Source organism: Saccopteryx leptura, chromosome 3 (genome assembly GCF_036850995.1).
Source record: "Saccopteryx leptura isolate mSacLep1 chromosome 3, mSacLep1_pri_phased_curated, whole genome shotgun sequence".
NCBI classification, from domain to species: domain Eukaryota; kingdom Metazoa; phylum Chordata; class Mammalia; order Chiroptera; family Emballonuridae; genus Saccopteryx; species Saccopteryx leptura.
In genome coordinates, this window is record NC_089505.1 from 141,341,507 (window position 1) to 141,365,546 (window position 24,040).

Here is a 24,040-nt window from a genome sequence, read left to right on the forward strand (position 1 = left end):
AAATTAGAGGATGGCACCCAGAATATACTTTTCAAAAATTCTGTTGTTTGTAATTAAAAATTTCTGATTCATTCATATTGAGATGGATTATAAATTTGTAAATTCATGGTTACTAAACTGGGTTAAACAGATATACAATGTTCCATAACATATTAATCATTCCCTATTTATTCTTCTTTGATACTGTCCCTACCTAATAAACCACTAAAATTTTGTAGAATAAAAAGCAAAAACCAAAACCTCAAAAGAGCTTCACAATCTCTTTGAGGTTTGTAATCCACTTATAGAGACTAAAAATTATGCATTCCCATGAAATAATAATCTTCTGTATTAGTTTCCTGTTGTAGGTCAAACAAGTTATCACAAACTTAGTAGATTAAAACAGTACAAATTTACTATCTTATAGTTCTGGAGGTGAAGAATCCAAAATCAGTATCACTGGGCTAAAAAGGTATCAGCAGAGTGGTGTTATTTCTGGAGGCTTCAAAAGAGAATTAGTTTCATTGCTTTTCTGGATTCTAGAGGCGGCTTGCATTTCTTGGTTTGTGGCCTATCTTAAAGCCAGAAGCATAGCATCTTCTAATTTCTTTCTCTGACTCCTGCATTCTTTTGAAGGACTTTAAGATCTTATTGGACCCATCCCTATAATCTAATCTTCTCATCTCAAGCCCCTTTTGCCACACAAGATAATCTATTAAAATATTCTTGGGATTAGGACCCAGACATCTTAAGCAGATGAAGAATATTGGGAAGATAGCCAGAAATCAAGAGGAAGGCTGGTAAAATGGTCACAAACTGGATCTAAGGGACATTAAGAGCCAGAACCACAGCCAGAATTGCAGCCTAGGAAGCATCTTGTAAGAACCTACACTTAGCACAGCCTTGCCTGCCCTGTGCCCTGGATACAGTGGCGCTGCTGTGACCAGACCCTGGAATAGCTTCTGCACTCATATTTGATTCTTAATTTTTTAAGATTTATTTTAATTAATTTTAGATAGAGAGGAATGGAGAGAAACACTGATTTGTTGTCCCACTTATTTATGCTTTTATTAGTTGATTCTTTGTTTTTGTGGGATTTTTTTTCCCCATCAGTTGATTCTTATATGTGTCCTGACTGGGAATCACACCTGTGACCTTAGCATATTGAATGACACTTTAGCTGAGCTACCCAGCCAAGGGTATATTGGCTTCTTAGTGATTTCCTGGAGCTGTGTGCTCTGTGCAAGTGTGGGGAGCTAGGGTCAGGTCAGCTGCTTGTACAATAGGTATTTGATGGCTCCAGGGAGAGGGAGTCTCCACTCCCCTGAGGCTTCCACATTGGGCCGTCCTACCTGCTTCTTACCTACTTTAGGATGCCTGGAAAGAAGTATGTCCTGGTGCTGGGCACCTGCAAAAATAGCAAATGTCCACTCAACTCTTTAGACTCAGGAATAAGTACACGCTATGTTTGAGAGCAAGGCTGCACTTTTGAAGAATCTTAACCACTGGGTAAACTTGGAAGTTGCTCATTCCTGCATACAAAATATTGCTAGACTTCAAGGTCAGACCCTCACCTACGTATGGTCTATGTCGTTTTGAAAAATTTCATGGGTGGCTGTTGCTTTTTACTTTTTCCTCTTCTTATTCTTTCTCTTTAACAATATGACTGCCATACATATATTCCTTGCCTTCTTCTCCCTCTATGTGCCTAATGCTTACAGCCTAGGAATATAGGTATGGAGATAATCCCTTGCTATGTCCAGGCATACCCTTCTAGTCTTAATATACAAGGAATAACCCATGAAATGATTCATCGTTTGACTTGTTTTTCAAGGTGTGGCAATGAGTTTGTTCTGACATAGCCTTTTCTCTGCCCTGGGCTTCTAATGCCTATTTGATGTCTGGCCATTGCCTTTTTCTTTGCCACTGACATGAACTAGAGTCAAATCTTTACCATTGGCCCAATAATGTTGAATTTCAACCACAGAGCTAAACTGGCCTGGGGAGATAGCACTTAAATACTATGAAATAGCAGAACTTATTAGAAGAAGGAGATCAGAACAAAACCAAAAGGAGATGTTTATGTTTTAAGAAAAATAAGACCAAAGAAAAATATTCCAATAATTTGAAAAACACACCCTTTGTCTCTTTTAATATGACTTTTTTCTTGAATATTTAGAACCTTCTGAAAGAAAGGTCTAGAAAGGTTTCTGTGTCAGCTCTGGTCAAAACAAAGCCTTTTTGATGTCAAATCTTGATGGTAAGATTGGCAAGGGAAAAAGTAAATAAAGGTGCCTTATAAATGTCAATTCTCTTGGGCCAGTAATTCTACTTATAGATATCTAGCCTTAGTAAATAAACAGAGATCTGGAAAGGAGATTTATGTACAGTGATATTTATCCCAGAGCTAGTTATAATAGTAACAGTTTGAAATACAATCTAAAAATTCAACAATAGCAATAGCTAACACTTACTAAGCTTTTAATTTGCATAAGGCATGATACTAAATGATTTATATGAATTAGCTCATCAAACCTCATAAGTGAAGTGGTTATTATCCAATTTTACAAATGAAGAAAATGAGTCACAGGGAAGTTAAGCAATTTACCCAGGGCTATGCAACTCCAAGTAGAAGAGCCAGGGTTTGGGCTAAATTTTGTCTGAGTCCAAAGCTGGTGTCTAAAATCATCAAGCTGTACCATTTCTCAATAGGGGAATGACTGAACAAATAAAGTACAAACATAATGAAGTATTAAGTTGTCATTAGTATCATGGTTTTGAACAATTTATAATAAAATGAAGAAATGTTCACCTGTGGTTGCTCAGTGGCTAGAGCATCTACCTGGAACACTGAGGTCGCCAGTTCAAAACCCTGAGCTTGCTGGGTCAAGGCACATTCATCAAACGACAAGCAAGCAATGAACAACTAAAGTAAAGCAACTATGAGTTGATACTTCTTGCTATCCACCTTTCTGTAAAATCCATAAATAAAACCTTTTTAAAAATGTAAAAAAAAGTTTATGATATACTATTTAATGAAAAAGAAAATCAAGACAGAACATTTAGTAAAGAGCAGTACCGATACACACATACAAAAATAACAAATATAAAAAGAATTGTACCCAGCTGGTGAAGAAATATAAAATTGCCTTTTTTCCCCCATACTCTTTTATACTTTTCAAGCAGCCTACAAGTTGCTTTTCAGAAGAAAATAACTTTAGGCTAGAATATTCTAAGGATCAGTGCTAAACGGGTTAGCCCAACCACAACCCACGGTGGTGGGGTCCAGAGCCCCATAAGGCAGCAGCTCCAACCCCCTGGCCAGCCCCCAGAGGAGCAGTGGCTAAGTCTCAGCACGGTGGAGGCTGCTTGCAGAGCTGACTGAGCTTCCCCATTCAAGCCATCCAGCTACAGAAGTAAGGTTATTACCAAAATTATTGGGGCCAGCAACCAGCAAAACTATGTGTCAGTGTCAGAACTGAATGGAAATTTTTGCTCTGTGACTTCTACTCGTGACTTTGGGCAAGTCGTTTAGCCTTTTTACATCTTTGTTTCCTCCTCCATAAAATAAGGGTAATAGGCCCTGGCCAGTTGGCTCAGTGGTAGAGCGTCGGCCTGGTGTGCAGGAGTCCCGGGTTCAATTCCCAGCCGGGGCACACAGGAGAGGTGCCTATCTGCTTCTCCACCCCTCCCCCTCTCCTTCCGCTCTGTCTCTCTCTTCCCCTCCCACAGCCAAGGCTTCATTGGAGCAAAGTTGGCCCAGGCGCTGAGGATGGCTCCATGGCCTCTGCCTCAGGCGCTAGAATGGCCCTGGTTGCAACATAGCAACGCCCCAGATGGGCAGAGCATCGCCCCCTGGTGGGAATGCCAGGTGGATCCTGGTCGGGCGCATGCAGGAGTCTGTCTGACTGCCTCCCCGTTTCCAACTTCAGAAAAATACAAAAATAAAAAATAAAAAATAAGGGTAATAGTATTACCTACCAGATAAAGTTGTGAGAATTGAATGAGAGGAAGTATGTAAAGGGAAGTACTGAGGAGATTGATGTGACATTATCCATAAGAAACAGATGAAATACGTATTATTGCTAAGACCAAGTCCTTTTGAGCAGAATTGATTAAATTAGGCTGGTGTTTGATGGGCCAAAAAAAGTGGTATATTATGGCTAAGTATAAGAAACTAAATATTTTTTGGTTTGAAACCACTCTAATTTCTTATGAACATATTTCTTCTATAAGACAACCTCTAATATCCAATGTCAGCGTGTATAAATTAAGTAAAAATTTTACCAAAGTAGAGATGATTTGGGTTTTCTGAGTATACTCAATTATGTGCTGTGAGAGGCACATATTTAATATTCTGTTGCAAAGACAGAACTGTCCTATTATGGACACAATAGGCATTAACTAAACAATAAAAATACCAAGAGATTTTTCTAGCACATTAGTCAATACACTGATGATCACAGCTAACATAGTTTTTCAGTTATAAAAGTTGTGCATGTACGTCATTCTGTGTTTGTGAATGCCTTTGTATGTGTACTTGGAAATACTATAAATTACTAATAGCAGGTAGATTACAAAGATAGTATTAGAGATGGTTCTTTTTTGCTCCCTTTTATTTTTCCTGTTAGAATTCTTCTTTCTTATTATGGTTACTGCTTTTATAATGAAAAATGTTAAATATCATCTTAGAAGAAATTACCTAACCACTTGGTGGCAGTATGCCATGAAGAATATAATCTATATAGCTTCATTTCAGTCCTACACTTAAAAATTTTGCCATTGACTTGATTCCTTCTAAAATAATCTTGTTTATAAATTATTTTACTTCAGATATCTGATTCTTTATGAAATTACTCTCTGATAATTAAGCCTCTCTTTTAAATGACTTTAATATAATCTCATTTAAACTAATGCACCTGGTTGATTTGAAACTATGATAACAAAAAACCTTAAAGGAAGATTGTGTTTACTTTTTTTTTTTTTTTTTACAGAGACAGAGAGAGAGTCAGAGAGAGTGATAGATAGGGACAGACAGGAACGAAGAGAGATGAGGAGATGAGAAGCATCAATCATCAGTTTTTCATTGCGACACCTTAGTTGTTCATTGATTGCTTTCTCGTATGTGCCTTGACCGTGGGCCTTCAGCAGACTGAGTAACCCCTTACTTGAGCCAGCGACCTTGAGTCCAAGCTGGTGAGCTTTGCTCAAACCAGATGAGCCCGCACTCAAGCTGGCGACCTCGGGATCTCAAACCTGGGTCCTCCACATCCCAGACTGACACTCTATTCACTGCGCCACCGCCTGGTCAGGCGTGTTTATTCTTTATTAGGGCTAATAAAGCCCTAGTGAGATATGAAAATTATTTTTATATGATGCAAATTAATAACTAAAATTTCACTGCCAAATAACTACCTGTATTTTATACAACAGAATTGCATTAACCTATATTAGAAGCCAACAGATTGCCTGACCTATGGTGGCGCAGTGGATAAAGTGTTGACCTGGAATGCTGAGATCACCAGTTTGAAACCCTGGACTGGCCTGGTCAAGGCAAATATGGGAGTTGATGCTTCCTGCTCCTCCCCCCTTCTCTCTCTCTCTTCTTTCTAAAATGAATAAATAAAGTCTTTTAAAAAGGGGGGGAGCCAACAGCAATATATCTTCTTGAATAAAAGTGCTAATTTTAAAATAGTGAAAATGAAAATAGTAATGCAGCAACATATGCTATAAACCCATGGTTTCGACAAATTGAAAATTGTGTCACATTTTAATGGCACATTTATCTTAAAATTTCGAACTGATGTAGATGCAGAGTCCTGTGTGGGCTCCCTGAGAATGAACAGAAGCTTATAAAATACTGCTTGAGATGAGCAAGCCTGGCTGCTGGCCATGGAGCATCACCTGGCTCCCTCAGAATCTGATGGAGCCACATACTTGGAACAAAAGACCTAGTGAAGCCTGGAGAAGCCAGAAGGAATTTCTGATTTGTCACAATTCAGTCAAACATTTCCCTCTGGCTGCGGAGAAGCCAGCATAAAAACATAGGGAAGAACTTTTGTCTTCTCTGATGTTTTCATCTTCTGAGATTCCCTGCCCATTGTTCTTGGAAAACTGCTCTTGAGTTGAGCTTGTGCTGGCACCAGATCAACCTTTAAAAAAAACCAAAACCTTCTAAAGACCCACAGAACCTTTTTATGGGAACTCTGATATTTTATTCAAACAGAGTTGTCTGGGCCACAAAGCTTGTTATATAGATGTGTGATATCTCAGTGGTCAGTAAGGACACCTCCACTTATGATTTCCTCTGGCCCCAAAAGTGATTCGTTTAAAAGAGGCATTTGAACACTGAAATCAGATTGACTAAATAATAGGGCTTGAGGTGCTCATGGAGATCCAGGGCTTAGAACCATTTCCAGGAATGTCTTCTGTCAGCTGGGAGAATTACGTCCTTGAAATCACCTCTGGCAGCTTTTAATGATCAGGAGCAAAGAGATGGGTAAGGAAGCTCCAGGACTCTTTTGAGTTCAGACTGAAAGCGAGTTCACAGTCAAGGTTGCTCACCCACGCTGGTCAGAAGCTTTCATTAGCAGCATCCTGAAAGCCTTTAGGACGAGCCCGAGCTGGCCAGGATCCTTGCCAGCGGGATTGGAGCAGAGGGAAGTCACTGATGACATTCCACCCCTGTGTTACAACCTCAGAGTGTCTGATAATCAAAATTTGGCTTCCTATGTGGTGCCAAGATGCTGTTCACTAACAGCATCTCAAAGATTGTGCAAAGGGAAGAATGACACATGTTGGAGGCTCTTAAGGAAACTTAAATTTTACTGCATCATCTATTAGAAGGAATCAAGTAGAGACCAATTACTGTGCATTTTTCTGGCTCAGTGAATGAAAACAAGCTCCTTGGTATTTGCTGCCAAGAAGCCTCATAAAATTAGTGAACACACCTTGAAGTTTTACGAACCCTAAGTACTTTTAGTGTGTTTTTCAGTATTTCTTCCTTTGGATTTACCCAATTAAATAAAAAGAAGAAAAGACACACAATCGAAGGCCTTTGCTTTTATGCCATTTTTCAAACCTATTAAAGTTACTGTTTTACTTTAATTGTCTCCAAACAAGTAAAGAAACTCTCTAGGAAATTGGGTAACCTGAGTGCAAAATATGAAAAGCTGATGCTATTTTCTTTTTATTTAAGTTCCCCTGGTCACAATGAAATCATCCCAACATGATACTCGGAATTCAGAGCTTCTAATTGCTTCTATCTTTAAAGGACACCTTATTTCTGGTAAGAAAATACAACTTGGATTTCTCTAGTAATCTTTACTAATCATTTATTTGAATTCTCCATACTGGAAAAAATTATGTGTCAGGCATAAATTTCTTGATAAGAAGATTTGCCATATGCTTCCTATAGAAAAAGAATCAATAAAGGTCAGCTTAAAATTGAATTTAAAGAGTGGTAAAGGTGAATTTCACCAGCTTTTGCTCTAGGTTGGATACATTTTCATTTCAATTGGTGCTGGAGCTCAAGCCTCTAAGACTTCTTTCTACAGTGTGTCCGTAAAGTCATGGTGCACTTTTGACTGGTCACAGGAAAGCAACAAAAGACAATAGAAATGTGAAGTCTGCACCAAATAAAAGGAAAACTCTCCCAGTTTCATACCTATTCAGTGTAGTTTGATGTGGGCTCATGCACAGATTTTTTAGGGCTCCTTAGGTAGCTATCCTGTATAGCCTCTACAGTCTCGTCACTGACTGATGGCCTACCAGAACGGGGTTTCTCCACCAAACTGCGAGTTTCTTTCAACTGCTTATCCCACCGAATAATGTTATTCCTATGTGGTGGCGCTTTGTTATAAATGCGCTGATATTGACCTGTGGTGGCACAGTGGATAAAGCATCGACCTAAATGCACTGATATTCACGTTGCACTTTGGTCATGGATTCAAATTTAGCGAGCCACAGAACACACTGAACTTTTCTCTGTACCGTCCACATCTCGACTGGCATGGCCATGGGCTGCTCTGCTGTATACAGGGTGTTACGTCATCATCTGCACATGCGCACATGCTGCCACATCATCCTACAGAAACTGGGAGAGTTTTCCTTTTATTTGGTGCAGATTTCACATTTCTATCATCTTTTGTTTCTTTCCTGTGACCAGTCAAAAGTGCACCATGACTTTACGGACACACTATAAAATATTTCCATTATTTTAGTGGCTAGGAGTTTTATATACACCATGCGCTCGGAGTTTTATATACATCATCTTTCTCAATCTCCAAAACAATCTGATGAGAGAAGGGTTCATACTATTTTACAGAAGGAAAAGCTGAAGCTCACCGAGGTTGAAGAACTTTTCCGAGTTCACACTGAGTGACAGACAAAAATTCAAATCCTGATTTTCAAATTCTGAAGTTTGTGCACTTTCTATCATAAAAAACAATCCTATTTTATTTGTTAGTATGACTCAAGATTTTCCATTGATGAACATACCTACACATTTTAGGCATAAAAAGATTTTAGATCAGGTGTGCAATGGACAAATACAACTCTAAATTGAAATTCCAAACTGGAAAATGTTAGGCATGACTATCTCACTACTGGCCACTGGTAGACATTTTCTTGCATAGAAATCTGACAGTTATAGCAAAGAACTTTTCCAGATTATATTGACATTCTTTGGACTTGTGTTTATTTATTGTATTTAACAAATATTCATTAAGTAACTACTATGTGCCAGGCTCTGTTCTGGGGGCTGGGGAATCAGTAGTGAAAAAAATAAACAAAGCCCCTGTCCTCACGGAGCTTATTCTAGAGAGATGGGGGAGGTGAGAAAAACAACAAACAAAACAAGAAGAATAAAGTCAGGTGGTGGAAAATGTCATAAAGAAACATGAAGCAAGGTATGAGCACTCTGTACATGTGAATCACTTACAAGCCAACAGGTTGAATACAGATCACTAACTACTGATGCCTACACACCTTGATATTTCTGTGCAAAGAGTGGAGGCTAGGAACTTATGGCAGTTCCATCAGATAGGTATTATCTCTATTTTACAGAAGAGAAAACTTGAGCTTCAGCAAGTTTATAATTATGCCCCAAAGTTATAGAGCTGATAAGTGACAGTCCATTTCAAACCCGGGTATCTCAGGTCACTCTGCTCTGCTCTTGGTCCCCTTTGCCCAGTCAGATGTTAATGTGAGTATTCTCCATCCTCCAAGCACTAATGCCCAAGGGTATGTGCCAATCAGTATCTTGCATTAGTTGCATGGAATCTTCAGCATCCGTGTTTTAGTCCTAAGAAAACACTAATTTCATATCTCACTAGAACTTTGAAGTAATCTAAGCCTCTGCCCACCAATTGGCTTTAGGAGAGGGGCTGGACAGCCCTAGAGATTCCCAAGGGTATGGTAGGTCAGAGGTGGATTAAGGTCGGTTGAGGCCCCAGGCACAGAAGAAAATATTGGGCCCCTTAAAAAAATAAAGGCAGGATAAAAATACATGTTAACCATATTTTTAAATAAATAAAAACTATTATGTACTATTAACGTTAAAATTGCACATATGAAACCAAACTTGGTGTTGAATGTCCTTCCTCAGCAGGAAAAAATTCATGAACAATAATTTTTAAAGAATGATGACAAGTTGTATATAACTTCTTTCTCACACAAAAGGTTAAATAAAAAACAACACCCCAGTTGTGATTGTGGCCAGTTTTAGACTCTGTTACAAGCAATTGGGAACTCTTGCTTTTGTCAGAAACACCAAATGGGGTTCATCACTTAACTTTTTTATGTAAAATATGCATGCACAAGCTCAGAAGAATGTCTAACGCTAACCACATTTGCTGGAGATGCACTTCTAGAAACCCACTGACATCACGTACATTCAAACCAATTTTTTTAAACAAAAAGAATTGTTATGCAGTTTGAAAGGGCAGTCACTTTATAGTGTAAGGTCAAGATTAATTTTGTTTTGCTCTGTTTCTTTTCCTTTGAGATCACTGACTTTGCCTTTGTGAGAACAATGATTCTGACATTAAATGGACACTAATGCTTAGCTAAAATCATTTTTCTTTCTCTTCAGACAACAGGCAACAGGACATTGGACTTTTATCAGGAATGATCTCGTTGGCTGTTTTGCTGTCAGTTCTTTCATTGATTGGGATATTTAACAAATCGCTCCGAACTGGGTAGGTTTTTGCAGAATTTCTGTTTTGTATATGTATTTGTACCATCAAAATGTAGCCAATTCAGTTATTTATGAGCAAAATCTATCACATTTTTATTCAGAGAAAGCAACAGTATTTAATGAGAACCTACTTATACCAAACTCTTTACAAATGGCATTCATTTAATCAAATGACCCTGCCAGAAATGTTTAATGGTCTGATTTACAGAAGACTACAAGGTTGATAGTGGTCAACCCAAGATTACTAAACACTAAGCAGGAGTTCAGAATTGGCTGATCTCACAGCCATGTACTCTCACTGTGCCTTCAAGTTTATCTACAGTGACTAGATTTAGAGTAGTTAAGTTGTAACCTACCTCAGATTCTAACCAAGCAAATCCTCTGAATCAGTGTGCACTGAAGTGTTGCACCATCTGAATTCACTACTTCGACACCAATTGTGTTAGTGTTTTAGCATGCAGCCCCAGTGCCTACTCTCCTTGGCTTTCTTCAATCATTTTCCCCCAATATGATATTAGTAAGATCTATAGCTAGTTATTTAAAAACGAGATTATGAGGAAAGGAAGGCCTTTGGTTGCCTAAATTTTACTAGATGTACTGAATACATATTTCTAATCTGTTGTTTCATGTGGCAGCAATGACTCACATTTTAACACATATGAATGATCTCTGCCTAATTGGCACTGGGTTTCTCTTTGTTGCCATCACTAGCTTCATGAGATAATCTTTCTTCTAAATTTATAATCAAAATGCAATAGATTTAGAATAAACTATTCTAAATAAAGTATACTGCTTACTTTTAAAATTTATGTGTGATATTTCCTCAGAACCTAAGTATTTAAATTACACATTAATAAACATATCCCTAGTACCCTTAAAAGGTGGGCAAATGAATATAAACTTTATTTTCATTTGTTTTATTTTTATTTAATTTATTCATTTTAGAATGAGAGGGTGGGAGAAATAGAGAGGGGGAGACAGAAAGTGTGCTATGCAGGAGGCGTGGTACAGAGTTGCAGTTATGGGTGGATTTTAGGAAGAAATTTATTATGGTAATAACAATAAAAAGTAATCAAAGCAAAAATCAAAAGGGGCTTGAACTTATGTAACCTATAGTAGAATCAACACAACAATAAACTACACAACATCACCAGGCAAAGAAACATCAGCCTGGGTTCTAGCTCTACACAGCATCACCAGATAGAAAAACATCAGCCTGGGTTCTAGAGTAATAGCTAGTTAAAGCAATAGACTAAGAAAAAGAGAACTGTGAGTATGCACAAATCTCCCCACACCATGGAGGAACACATCACCAGACCAGAAAGTGTCAGCCTGGGCTCCAAAGTTGGTCACCCGCCATGTGCATCGATAAAGAAGAGTTCCCTAGAGCTTTAGGGGCGGTCTGAGACCCCAGCTATATCTATAGGAAATTTTTGGCTGGAGGTTATTAAATGAGGGTCCTTTGTGCATAACCTCTAGGAGTAAAGAAAAGTCACCACGCTCTGAAATAATAATAATAATTGCTTAGACTGGCAATCAAGTGGTAAGAACATCCTCCCAGCTTCAGGGGAAACTACAGCAGGACTTCTTATCCCACCCTGAGTCAATGACTCAGTCATTTCTGCAGCCATTTTTTGTGACCCTTATTGTTCATGTTCAATTGAGTTCAAATTCATGTGTGTGTGTATATAATTCATATACATATATATATATATGAATATATACAGCGTGTCCTTAGAGTCATGGTGCACTTTTGACCGGTCACAGAAAAGCAACAAAAGATGATAGAAATGTGAAATCTGCACCAAATAAAAAGAAAACTCTCCCAGTTTCATACCTATTCAGTGTAGTTCAATGTGGGCTTACACACAGTTTTTTAGGGCTCCTTAGGTAGCTATCCTGTATAGCCTCTACAGACTCATCACTGACTAATGGCCTACCAGAACGGGGTTTCTCCACCAAACTGCCGGTTTCCTTCAACTGCTTATCCCATCGAGTAATGTTATTCCTATGTGGTGGCGCTTCGTCATAAACACGCCGATATTCACATTGCACTTTGGTCACGGATTCGAATTTAGCGAGCCACAGAATACACTACACTTTCCTCTGTACCGACCACATCTCGACTGGCATGGCCGTGGGCTGCTCCGCTGTATACACGGTGTTAGGTCATCATCTGCGCATGCGCACATGCTGCCACGTCATCCTACAGAAACTGGGAGAGTTTTCCTTTTATTTGGTGCAGATTTCACGTTTCTATCATCTATTGCTTTCCTGTGACCGGTCAAAAGTGCACCATGACTTTACGGACACACTGTGTGTGTGTGTGTGTGTGTGTGTGTGTGTGTGTGTGTGTGTATTCACATACTGTTCCTCCACAGAGAGCAACATAGATTTGTTGTTCCACTTATTTATGCATGCATTGGCTGATTCTTGTATGTGCCCTGACTGGGATAAAACCCACAACCTTGGCACATCAGGACAATGTTCCAACCAACTGAACTACCTAGCCAGGGTTATTTTAGGCCATTTTAAAATATACTTGATTATAAAGCCTTTTGAAACATTTTAATATTCAAATTTATAACACATAAAAATATTATTTGTGTTGTTATTTAAAGAAGTCTAAGTTAGTGTAAAATTCTAAATAACATTAAATTTGTTACTAAGAATTAACTTCCTCTTAATGACAAATAAGAAAATAGGCACCTGAAACCTATATAATTTTATTAACCAATGTCACTCCAATAAATCTAATAAAAAATTAAAGAAAATAAGATAATCTTTGCTAATTAAATTATTTAAATAAGCATTCTTTTTATAAAGATAAACAAGAGATAATTCTTATATAACTATTATACATATGAACAGATACTGTTATTTACTATAACCATATATTATACTGATATATATATAAATTTTATTTCAGAAGTAGAACTGGAAAACAGAGGGTAAAACATCTTAAATTATGAAACCAAAAGTGGGTAAATATACATATATATATATACATCTATATGTCTATAGATGTATATATATATATATATATTCTCACTGTATCAGCAGCTATATAAGAAGTTTTCTACAATAGCATAAGCTTACTAATTTGATCTAATTTTAGGTATAGAAAGAGAGTATAAATTATTTAAAATGAAACAAAACAAAACAGCAGAATCACAAAAGTTTGCATAAGTAAGAAAATTATTTCTACCCTAAAGTTCAAGGTCAAATTGGACTAGCAAAGTACCTTCAGCTATTTTGGTTGTTACTTAGTAAAAGTCCATAGAGAAGCTGCTTAAACAGATAAACAAGTCTGATCTGTTGTTAATGGATGCTTGGCTAACGTGGATAAATGTGCCAGAGGTTCAGTTTCATTTCTTCTAAGTTCCTGGTACAACCTTTTTGCTCAAGTCAATTTTTACTGTAAAGGCAGAAAGTGCCAAGAGGTAGCTGTCAGGAAGAAGGGAGTCATTCACAGCTTCTCCCGCTTCTTTCCATCGCCTCCCCCCAGTGATCCTGAATAAGGGACAGTGCTATCCTCACTGTGCCACAATACTGTAAGGCATCTCCGCAGCCCCATTCCATCCACATACAGTTAGAGGCACCACTATCATCTCGACCCTATTTGGAATCATTACAAATTCAGAATTAGAGAACCTCAAATTATATGGTTTTATTATAAACCATTCTCTTCTTTAAACTTTTATTTTTTTAAAGTTCTTTTTAAAAATTTATTTCTTGATTTTTAGAGAGAGAGAGAAAGACAGAAATATCCATCTATTCCTGTATGTGCCCTGACTGGGGACTGAACCCACAACCTCTGTTTTAGGATGATACTCTCACCAACTGAGCTACCCAGCTAAGGCCTCTTCTTTAATACTTTCTGTGGTTATGGTCACACTGGAAAGTTCTACAAAATATCCCTTAAGTTTTCCAACGTTTCCACATTGAGATCTCCTGCTCATCATGCTCTCTGCCGTATCTAACACATGCACAGTTTTCACTTCCAGGGTGCTTCTCCCACTTGTCTTGAATCTAGTGTGAGTGCTTTGAAATGTTCCAGACCATTAGAGAGTAACAGAGCAATAAAGAGAAGAGAAAACTCTGAATAGATATTAAATCAACTTCCCACTTAACTACTTAAAGAGATGGAAATCTTAGCTCCTGCTTCTGAAAATTTTACTTTTATTATGCATTTTATTCTAGGAGATTTTCTAATCTCCTACATGATTGTCTGCACCAAATCCTAAAATAGTAAAATGCTTCTAATGCGTTGTTTTTGTTTTTTAGAATTAAAAGAAGAATCTTACTGCTAATACCAAAATGGCTTCATGAAGATATTCCTAATGTGGAAAACAGTAATATTGTGAAAACGCTACAGGTAACCAAACACCATCAGATAAAAACTAAATGGCAGCTGTGACCAAGAGGGCAGTTTAACAGAGTAGAATTTCCATTCCAATAAATAAATCTGTGTGCATATTAGCATAACTGTATAAACATATGTAGAAATAAAATTATACATATTTCAAATCACACTTGAGAGATGATCGAGTTAGGAAAAGAAAAGAGGGGTAGATGAGAGAAACAATGCTATTCAAAAGAGAAAAGTGAAGTGGAAGATTGTGGGCTAGGTGCCAGAGTCATTTGGTGGCCGTGCAATTGGTAGGTGTCTTCAAGGACCAAAGGAAGAGGGTATAAAAGCTCAATTGAATGAGCCTCAAAGACACAAAAGGATTTTTGTTTTACATGAGATTGGAGAAGCAGGTGAAGACCAAGGAGGACACCTTCTCATTCTGGAGACCCAATGGGATTCAAGAAAAAAATGTGAGAGGTCTGTGGGAGATGGTGTTACCAGCTGTGGGCCTGGTTTCCACTCCAGCAAAGAAGAGAAGGTGACGCTCTGCCCACCAGGGGGCGATGCTCTGCCCCTCCAGGGCATTGCTCTGTTGCGACCAGAGCCACTCTAGTGCCTGGGGCAGAGGCCAAGGAGCCATCCCCAGCGCCCAGGCCATCTTTGCTCCAATGGAGCCTTGGCTGCGGGAGGGGAAGAGAGAGACAGAGAGGAAGGAGAGGGGGAGGGGTGGAGAAGCAGATGGGCACTTCTCCTGTGTGCCCTGGCCGGGAATCGAACCCGGGACTTCTGCACACCAGGCCGATGCTCTACCACTGAGCCAACCGGCCAGGGCCTTAAGGACTCCATTCAAAGTCAACTTACTCCCCAAACACCCACCTCCTAATACCATCATGCTGGGGATTAGGGCTTCGATGTATGAATTTTGGAGGGACACAAACATTCAGTTCATAGCAGTCTCAAATGGAAACAAAACAGGATTCTCCTCCTACCCCTTTTTTTCATTTAAGCAACCAAGCATTTTCTTATTGTAAGGCTCGGTAATATTAAGAAGAATTCCAACATATTTCAAAAGACCCTGAAATAATATGAAATTAATATGCAAAATGCTTCTTTCTCTTTAAAAATTTTAAACCAGGATGTGTGCTTAAAACGTGTATTATTTTTATTATTCCTTTCCTTCAATCTCCTCATGGGAGGATTCAATAAAGATTTGGAATTGAGCAGGATAACAAAGGAGAAAATTGTATGGGAAGATAAACAATATGAGAAAAGGGAGGGGGATAGGAGAGTTGAGGGAAATCAGAATTCCACTTCTTATTCTGTTAACCAGCTGGCCCCTTTAAATGTCTTTTGTAAAATAAAACAATGCTTTTTCTTCCCAGGAAAAAAGTGAATTTATGAATAACAATTCCAGCGAACAGGTCCTCTATGTTGAGCCAGTGATTACAGAGATAGAAATCCTTCTCCGAGAAGAACACAAGCCCACAGACTACAAAAAGGGAAATGCAGGATCCTTGGAGACAACAGACTGCCTGCAAAAGTCACTGCTCGCCAATACCACCATTGTGTATCTTCCTAATCTCAACACTGGCTATAAACCCCAGGTTTCAAATGTTCTCAGTGAGGGAAACCATCTCGGCGATAATGATGAGACAGCTTCCTCAACTCTTAAACCACTAGTCGATTCCTTAGACCTGGAGAAGAATGCCCGGTTTAAAAAATATCCTAATTTTGCTCTTTCTGTCTCAAATGTGAATTCGCTAAGTAATACACTATTTCTTGAAGAATTAAACCTCATTTTAAATCAAGGAGAATGTAGTCCTTCTGACAGGCAAAACTCCACAGAGGGGGAAAGTACCATGCTTTTGGAAAATGCTTCGCCCAGTGAAACTATTCCAGAACAGACACTGCTGCCCGATGAATTTGTTTCCTGTTTGGGGATCATGAACAAGGAGTTGCAATCTAGTAATTCCTATTTCCCACAAAATATTCTGGAAAGCCATCTTAATAGGATTTCACTCTTGGAAAAGTAGAGCTGTGTAGTTAAAGTTAATGTGAGAAAGCTGCTTTGCAATCTGATGTTGAATTTCCCCCTCAACATAAATTTTATTCTACCGTGTTTTTTAAAATTAGAGAATTAACATCCAAAGATGGAACATACTTCTTGGTCATAAAGGCAGCAGCAATATTAGGAGCACCTCTTGAATTTCTTTTTTTTTTAAATATCAGCTACATTCTTTTTATTTTTCCTCATTGCAAGTCACAGAACAGATCTCTCTGTTGTATGAAGGAAAAATAATACAAAAATACATGGTAGGGAAGGAAATGCTGAAAAGAGTGATTTTAAAATCGAGACATTAATATTAGATTGCAAGGAGAGAAGCAAATTTAATTTTTATTTTATTTCTTAAAATTCTCTTGAGTAGATAAAAATATAGCCCCCAAGAACAAAATTAGTAAGGGACAGAAACAGAGGAGCGATTAGCATGTTTGCTGTGTTTTTCCCTAGTACTCTGTATTCAGGTGTTAGGGATTTGATCTTTCCTTACTTTGACTATGGACTAAGAAAGTTATAAAACAAGAATGTGTGGAAATCATGAGATTGCCATCTTCATATATGTTAAGAATAATGGCATTGTTCTGTGGTGTGGTTGGTGTACTAATTATACTTAGTAGAATTAATGAGGTAGCAGGTGCAGGGTCAGCAAGGTGTAATTCTTTTGTGATCAACTATGTATTATATATATATGTCAGAAAGTTACTGTTCAAATGTATATATGTTGCCTGACCTGTGGTGGTGCAGTGGATAAAGCATTGACCTGGAATGCTGAGGTCACCAGTTTGAAACCTTGACTTGCCTGGTCAAGACACAGAAGGGAGTTGATGCTCCCTGTTCCCCCTCCTTCTGTCTCTCTCTCCCCTTTCTCTTTAAAAATGAATAGATAAATTAAAAAAAACCCTGATATATGTCTAAATACTTGCCACACTTTCCATTGCTCCATATTCCATGTCTTCTGCAGACATCACCAATTGATCAGCACATGCCTGTCCGCTCAGCCTTGAAATGGCTTCAGAGTCAATCATCTCATGGATGGACCTGGAGACTATAATGCTAAATAAGATAAGCCAGCAGAGAAAGAGAAATACCATATGATTTCATTCATATGTGGAATCTGATGAACAAAACAAACTAGCAAACTATACAAAAAAGAAAAAGAAGAATCAATCATTTCAACACAGTGCTAGCGATGGCCACAATCAATAATGGCTGAGGCTGGGGATAAACTCCACCTGCCAACCAGGTCAATAATAAAAACAGGATGATCTTAAAAATATAAAATGCATATTTAAAGCTGAGAATTGGTACCCAGCAAACTTCACTATTGTGATTAATTTCTTTGTTGGTCAAGGGGAACAATTTTTTAATGATCAGAACAATGTGAAAATAGGGTAGCTTATCCACTTAGTTTCTCTTTCTCTTCTAAATTGTCAAAATAACATATTCAGATTATATAGTTTAATCTTATTATAACAAATCAAGCAATTAATGGAAAAAGGGACCAGTTGCCTACCATGTGTTTAGCATCTGAACAAGCTATTTTGTTTTGTTTTTGAATTTTTTTTAAATAAAAAAAAGAAAAATTTTATTTAAAAGAGGATGGCCAAACACCCTGGTTTTCCCGGGTTTTTATCCCCAATGATAAATACAATCAGTGTACCCTTTTACTCTCAGAAGCATCTCACTGGATGATAAATCATATGGTTACTATATTTGTGAAGACTGTTTAATGTCCAGCTTGTAAGTAATTAATCACAAGTCATCTCTTTTTTGCGTTGACAACCCTCTTTATTTTAATTTATATCATTTACTGAAGCCATTTTCTTCCAAAAATAGAATATTAGTATTCACAGTGCAAAAACCATATCCTATTCTGTGAAATGCTATTCTATTTTTCCAAAAATATGTATATATTAGCTATATTTTACATATCCTGAAAGTATATTTTAAATCACTGATGAAATACTAATATTAAATATCTTGATTTGTAAATGATCATAAGCCTTTGCTTTATTCTTCTTCAAAGGGAGAATGTTATGAAGCAAAGAGGCAGGTAGTATTTGAGATAGAAATAACAGAAGACTGAGATAAAACTTGGATGTTTACCTACATAAAGATGACATCTGTTAACATGTGAAGGCTATTTTCATAGTGTATTTCAGTGCAATTGTAATCTGCTGCACATCAAAAAAGCTTTTGTTAAATTTAAAGAATTGCAGCATTATTTGATCCTCTTTGTATGTTTCTATTTAAAGCGAGAGTCTCCTCTAAAGCTTCTTGCTCTCTAAAGTGGGAAGGAGACTGTCTCTTCCCACATCCACATCACTATTTAGCACAGAGGAGATGCTTCCAGGTCTATCTTTGCCATTGGCCCTCATGGTCCTAATGGACTAAAAAATCGAAGCAATACCTATTAACAGAGGCAATGTGCCAGCCATTGCCCTAACTCCAAGAAAATTTCAACTGCTTTATTGCAATGCAACATTGGTAAACAGGCAAAGTTTTCCTTTCTATGATTCTTTTTTTTTTTTTACAGAGACAGAGAGAGATTCAGAGAGAGGGATAGATAGATAGTGACAGACAGACAGGAACGGAGAGATGAGAAACATCAATCATTAGTTTTTTGTTGCACATTGCGACATCTTAGTTGTTCATTGATTGCTTTCTCATATGTGCCTTGACCGCGGGCCTTCAGCAGATCGAGTAACCCCTTGCTCAAGCCAGTGACCTTGGGTCCAAGCTGGTGAACTTTTGCTCAAACCAGTTGAGCCTGCGCTCAATCTGGCGACCTCAGGGTCTCGAACCTGGGTCCTCCGCATCCCAGTCCGACGCTCTATCCACTGCGCCACTGCCTGGTCAGGCTCTATGATTCTTTTATTCAAGTATTCACTTAAGTGGTGAACATCCTGACTATGTGCTAGGCACTCTGAGTGCTTTGGATATTATTAAAACCAGCCAAGTCCCTGCAGCCTGAGGAGCTTACATTTTAGAGAAGAAAGGCGTGAAGGTAGGGGATGAAGAGAAGCAGAAAAGAAATAAAGAAAAATAGGACGGATAATAAATGTTGTGTAAAGGGGTAAAATGGGATAATGTAGTGGAGAGCAACTTGGTGGTCACTTTACACTGGGTAGTCAGAGAAAGTCTTCCAAAAGGGGACATTGACTTTGCATTTGAATCACAGGTAGGAGCCAGCATGGGAGAATCAGCTTGCCCCTGATAAGTTCCTCCTATAGGAAAATTCTCCAGTGGCTAATTATCTCTACTTCTTTCCCTCCTATTCATGTTGCTCCTAACCTCATTCCCCTGCCACCTCTCCCTTCTTCAGTCAGAATTTTCTGTAGGTTTTGGGGACAAGTGTGTATCTCTTCATCTTTCCATTTAGCTCTTGGGCTTATTATTAACTTTCTGAATCTCACAATCTTTGTAAATTGCTGCTTCCTAAATGAATGTGTCACCCTTTTACTTTCAGATTGATATATCTTTTTTATCCTTTTTTTGTATTTTTTTTTTAGAAATTAAATTTAATGGGATGACATTGGTTATAAGAATATATAGGTTTCAGGTAACCATCTCTACAGCATCTGAACTATTGATTGCGCTGTGTACCCATCAACCAAAGTCAAATCATTTCTATCACTGTTTATTTGTCTCTCTTTATGTGTCATGCTTCTTGGTGTGGGTTAAGGAGAAAAAGGAAGAGAGAAGGAGAGAGGAAAATCCCCTCATGATACCATTAGAGGAAAGAGAAGAAGGAGAGGAGAAGAGAAAGAAAGAAAGAAAGAAAGAAAGAAAGAAAGAAAGAAAGAAAGAAAGAAAGAAAGAAAGAAAGAAAGAAAGAAAGAAAGAAAGAGAGAGAGAGAGAGAGAGAGAGAAAGAAAGAAAGAAAGAAAGAAAGAAAGAAAGAAAGAAAGAAAGAAAGAAAGAAAGAAAGAAAAAGAAAGGAAGGAAGGAAGAAAAGCAGATAAATTCTCAGTAATACTGTAGCAAAATGGAATGTCATAATTCTGGACAATCCTAAAACTAAGGAATATCCACTTTTCTCCTGTTCTCCCTTGCTCCTCCCCCCCTTCTATTCTTACATGGAGGAGGCACAGTTGAAGTACTGTTTTGGTGTTTTCTTGGGGTTTTGTGTGTGTGTGTGTGTTTTATCCCTTTTAAATTAGGAATCTGTTATCACTAGAGTTAGAATTAATATTTGATTATATAAGAAGATATATGAGACCTAGACAGTTGGCTCAGTAGATAGAGCATCAGCCTCATGTGTGGAAGTCTCAGGTTTGATTTCTGGTCAGGGCACACAGGAGAAGCGACCATCTGCTTCTCTACCCATCCCTTCCCCTTATCTCTCTCTCCTGCAGCCATGGCTTGATTGGTTCGAGCAAGTCAGCCCCAGTTAGTGAGGATGGCTCTGTGGCCTCAGCCACAGAAGCTAAAAAAAAAAAAAGAAGACATGAATTTTAGCACATGGTTCTCAGGTAAGGGGAGTTGGTGTTCAGCCCTGCTGGTTAAAGCAGAGGGTGTTCTCAACTTCTTTTCTTATATTTTCAGTCATCCTCTCTTTGACATAGAGGCAGAACATGACTATAGCATAGGTCAGAGTTTTCATAAATAAATTTTAGCAGCTGAAGTAAAATCTGTTGCAAAAGCCCAAAATATAAAACAGGTGAAAGCAAACCTCTGTTGAAACAGAGGTTGGAGGTCATGCCTGAAGTAGCCCACACACGCAGTGTGAAAATCCAAGGGTGGGGAGAGGGCAGAGAGTTCTGTCTTCCACAGCTGAGTGATCTGGATCCCAGCCCAGCCTTGAGATGCCCGTACTTCAGGACTGTACTGCACTTTCCACCGCAGCCACAGACTGGAAACCCAGACTAATGGCACCACAACTCCTCCAACATCCCTACACCCTGAACAACTTCGTAAAAAAGAGATTTCTTTCAGAGGGTGTGAAAAGAAGCAGTACTATATATAAATAATTAACCTGTTTCTTTCTAATTACATTATCATAAATGACTGGGTTTTGTTCAAGTTTATGTTCTTTTTGTGATCACAAAGAATAAAATATTGTGTTGTGAACATAATTAGGTTTTATAACCGCAAAGATTGTTGAATTGTGCTATGGTTTATCTCTCTTTTCTTTCTTTTCTTTTTTTTTTTTTTTATTTTTTTTTTATGTGACAGAGAGAGAGTTAGAGAGAGGGATAGATAGGGACAGACAGACAGGAACGGAGAGATGAGAAGCATCAATCATTAGTTTTTCATTGTGCATTGCAACACCTTAGTTGTTCATTGACTGCTTTCTCATATGTGCCTTGACCATGGGCCTTCAGCAGACCGAGTAACCCCTTGCTCGAGCCAGCGACCTTGGGTCCAAGCTGGTGAGCTGGCGACCTCGAACCTGGGTCCTCGACATCCCAGTCCGACACTCTATCTACTGCGCCACCACCTGGTCAGGCTGGTTTATCTCTTTATGAAGTCATTATACCAATTATAGGACGTGATGCTTTAGTGGGTAATGTTATCCACTTGGCAGACAGTATTGATATAAAATAAGTGGTTAAAAACAGTTTATGGAGTTCTCTGGGGTAAAAGCACAAAACTAATATAAAATAATTGGATTTTGATTCACGCAGTACACAACATGGATAGCGTACTGCTTTGCTGGATGCTGTAGTTAAGGCAATTTTATAAAGAACTCTAACAAAGGTTTAGAATGTTATTAGGTCTCTTTCCCACTGCTGAGATTACATCATTAAATTCCAATTAATGTTTCATGTTAGGACTCCTTTAGCCATTTTGCTAATTTCATTTTTCAACCTACTTTGTACCTTTTTATTCATCAATTTTCTGAAGATTCATTTCCTTTATGCTTACATTTAGGAAAACAAATTATCTAGTTTTCATAATTATCATTTAGCAATAAATTAGGAAATTATTCTTAAATGATTCGTTTTTGTTTGGAACAAACAGTAAATGGATTCTGGCCTAGCTTTATGAGAAGAAAAAAAAACCTAAACTAAGAAAATGTTGGAGAAACATAACATAGTTCATTCCTGAGATCTGTGGTTCAAAAATTCAAGCAAAACAAACTGCTGTTTCTAACCATAAAGGCATACCTCAAAGTTGTGACTCTGTCTGAGCACAGGAAGGAAATCATAAATAGTCAGACACTGGAACTCAAGTGTGAGATACGGAAGTCAATAAACCTGACCATTTTTTTTTCTGTTCATATCCTGCCTAAGAATTTTATTAGAAGTGAGTGTGAAAGAAAGAATAGTAAAATTTTAAATAAGTATTTTTATTTTTAAGCTACACAGTATCTCATTTAAAAAATATTAAAGCAAACCCTAGCCAGTTGGCTCAGTAGTAGAGCGTCGGCCAGGTGTGTGGAAGTCCTGGGTTTGATTCCCAGCCAGGGCACACAGGAGAAGTGCTCATCTGCTTCTCCACCCTTCCCCCTCTCCTTTCTCTCTGTCTCTTTCTCCCCCCTAACCCCCCACAGCCAAGGCTCCGTTGGAGCTAAGTTGGCCCCGGGCACTAAAGTTGGCTCCATGGCCTCCACCTCAGGTGCTAGAATGGCTCTGGTTGCAACGGAGCAATGCCCCAGATGGGCAAAGCATCGCCCCCTAGTGAGCTTGCCAGGTGGATCCTGGCTGGACGCATTGCATGTGGGAGTCTGTCTCTCTGCCTCCCTGCTTGTCACTTCAGACCAAAATAAAATAAAATAAATAAATGAAAATCAAAGTGATACCAACATAAATGGAGCGAAAAGTAGCAGTCCCTCTGCATATCCCTGCTTCCCATGCCCCATTCCCATCATCATAATAATTTCCAATCAATTAGTGTTTTTCTTTCCAGGTTTTTTAATGGTTAAAAATGTGGTATTGGTTTGTGACTTGCTATTTTCACCTAACAATATAACTTGGCAATCTTCACATGTTGTTTTATATAGCTATACCCTATTCTTTAAACAGTTGCACAGTATTTCATAAGATAAATATATTTACCTGTTCTGGACATTCTGGTTGTTTCCAATTTTTCATTTTTATATCCATTTCTAAAATAATTTCTTTTATCTACATCTTCACACACATAAGTGATTGGGAATAAATGTTTAAATGGATATCGTAAGAAGGAAAATACAAGGTACCTGAGTGGAGAGGCAGGAAGTATCAGAAGGCTTTGGAGCAAAGAAGATGTGAAGAAACATGAGCATGCACTGTTAGCACAGGAATGCTCTTGTCCACTTAGTAAAGAGGACCAATGCTGAATTCCTATCAGACTCCTGCTGTTTTGTTTTAGTGTTCAGAATTTCACAGTAAATATGAAAAATGTAATATATTCATTGGAGACTGACTGATGTGCTACTTATTTTAAATTTCTTTTTATCTGGGTTTAAACAAAGTTCAGTATTCATTTTACTTTAGGATTCGCTGTAGATTTATATATCTTA

General features: G+C 38.1%; 1 protein-coding gene across 1 annotated transcript in view; it reads left to right on the forward strand.

The window, feature by feature from the left end:
- Positions 1-18,404, forward strand: part of IL23R (interleukin 23 receptor) — an 82,667-nt gene extending 64,263 nt beyond the window's left edge. Inside the window, exons 7-10 of the mRNA XM_066372194.1 lie at positions 7,178-7,267; positions 10,073-10,178; positions 14,465-14,555; positions 15,914-18,404. Of these exons, the coding sequence (XP_066228291.1) occupies positions 7,178-7,267; positions 10,073-10,178; positions 14,465-14,555; positions 15,914-16,564 (938 nt within the window). The 3' untranslated portion in view covers positions 16,565-18,404. The remainder of the gene's footprint in view (positions 1-7,177; positions 7,268-10,072; positions 10,179-14,464; positions 14,556-15,913) is intronic.
- Positions 18,405-24,040: the final 5,636 nt, after the last annotated feature.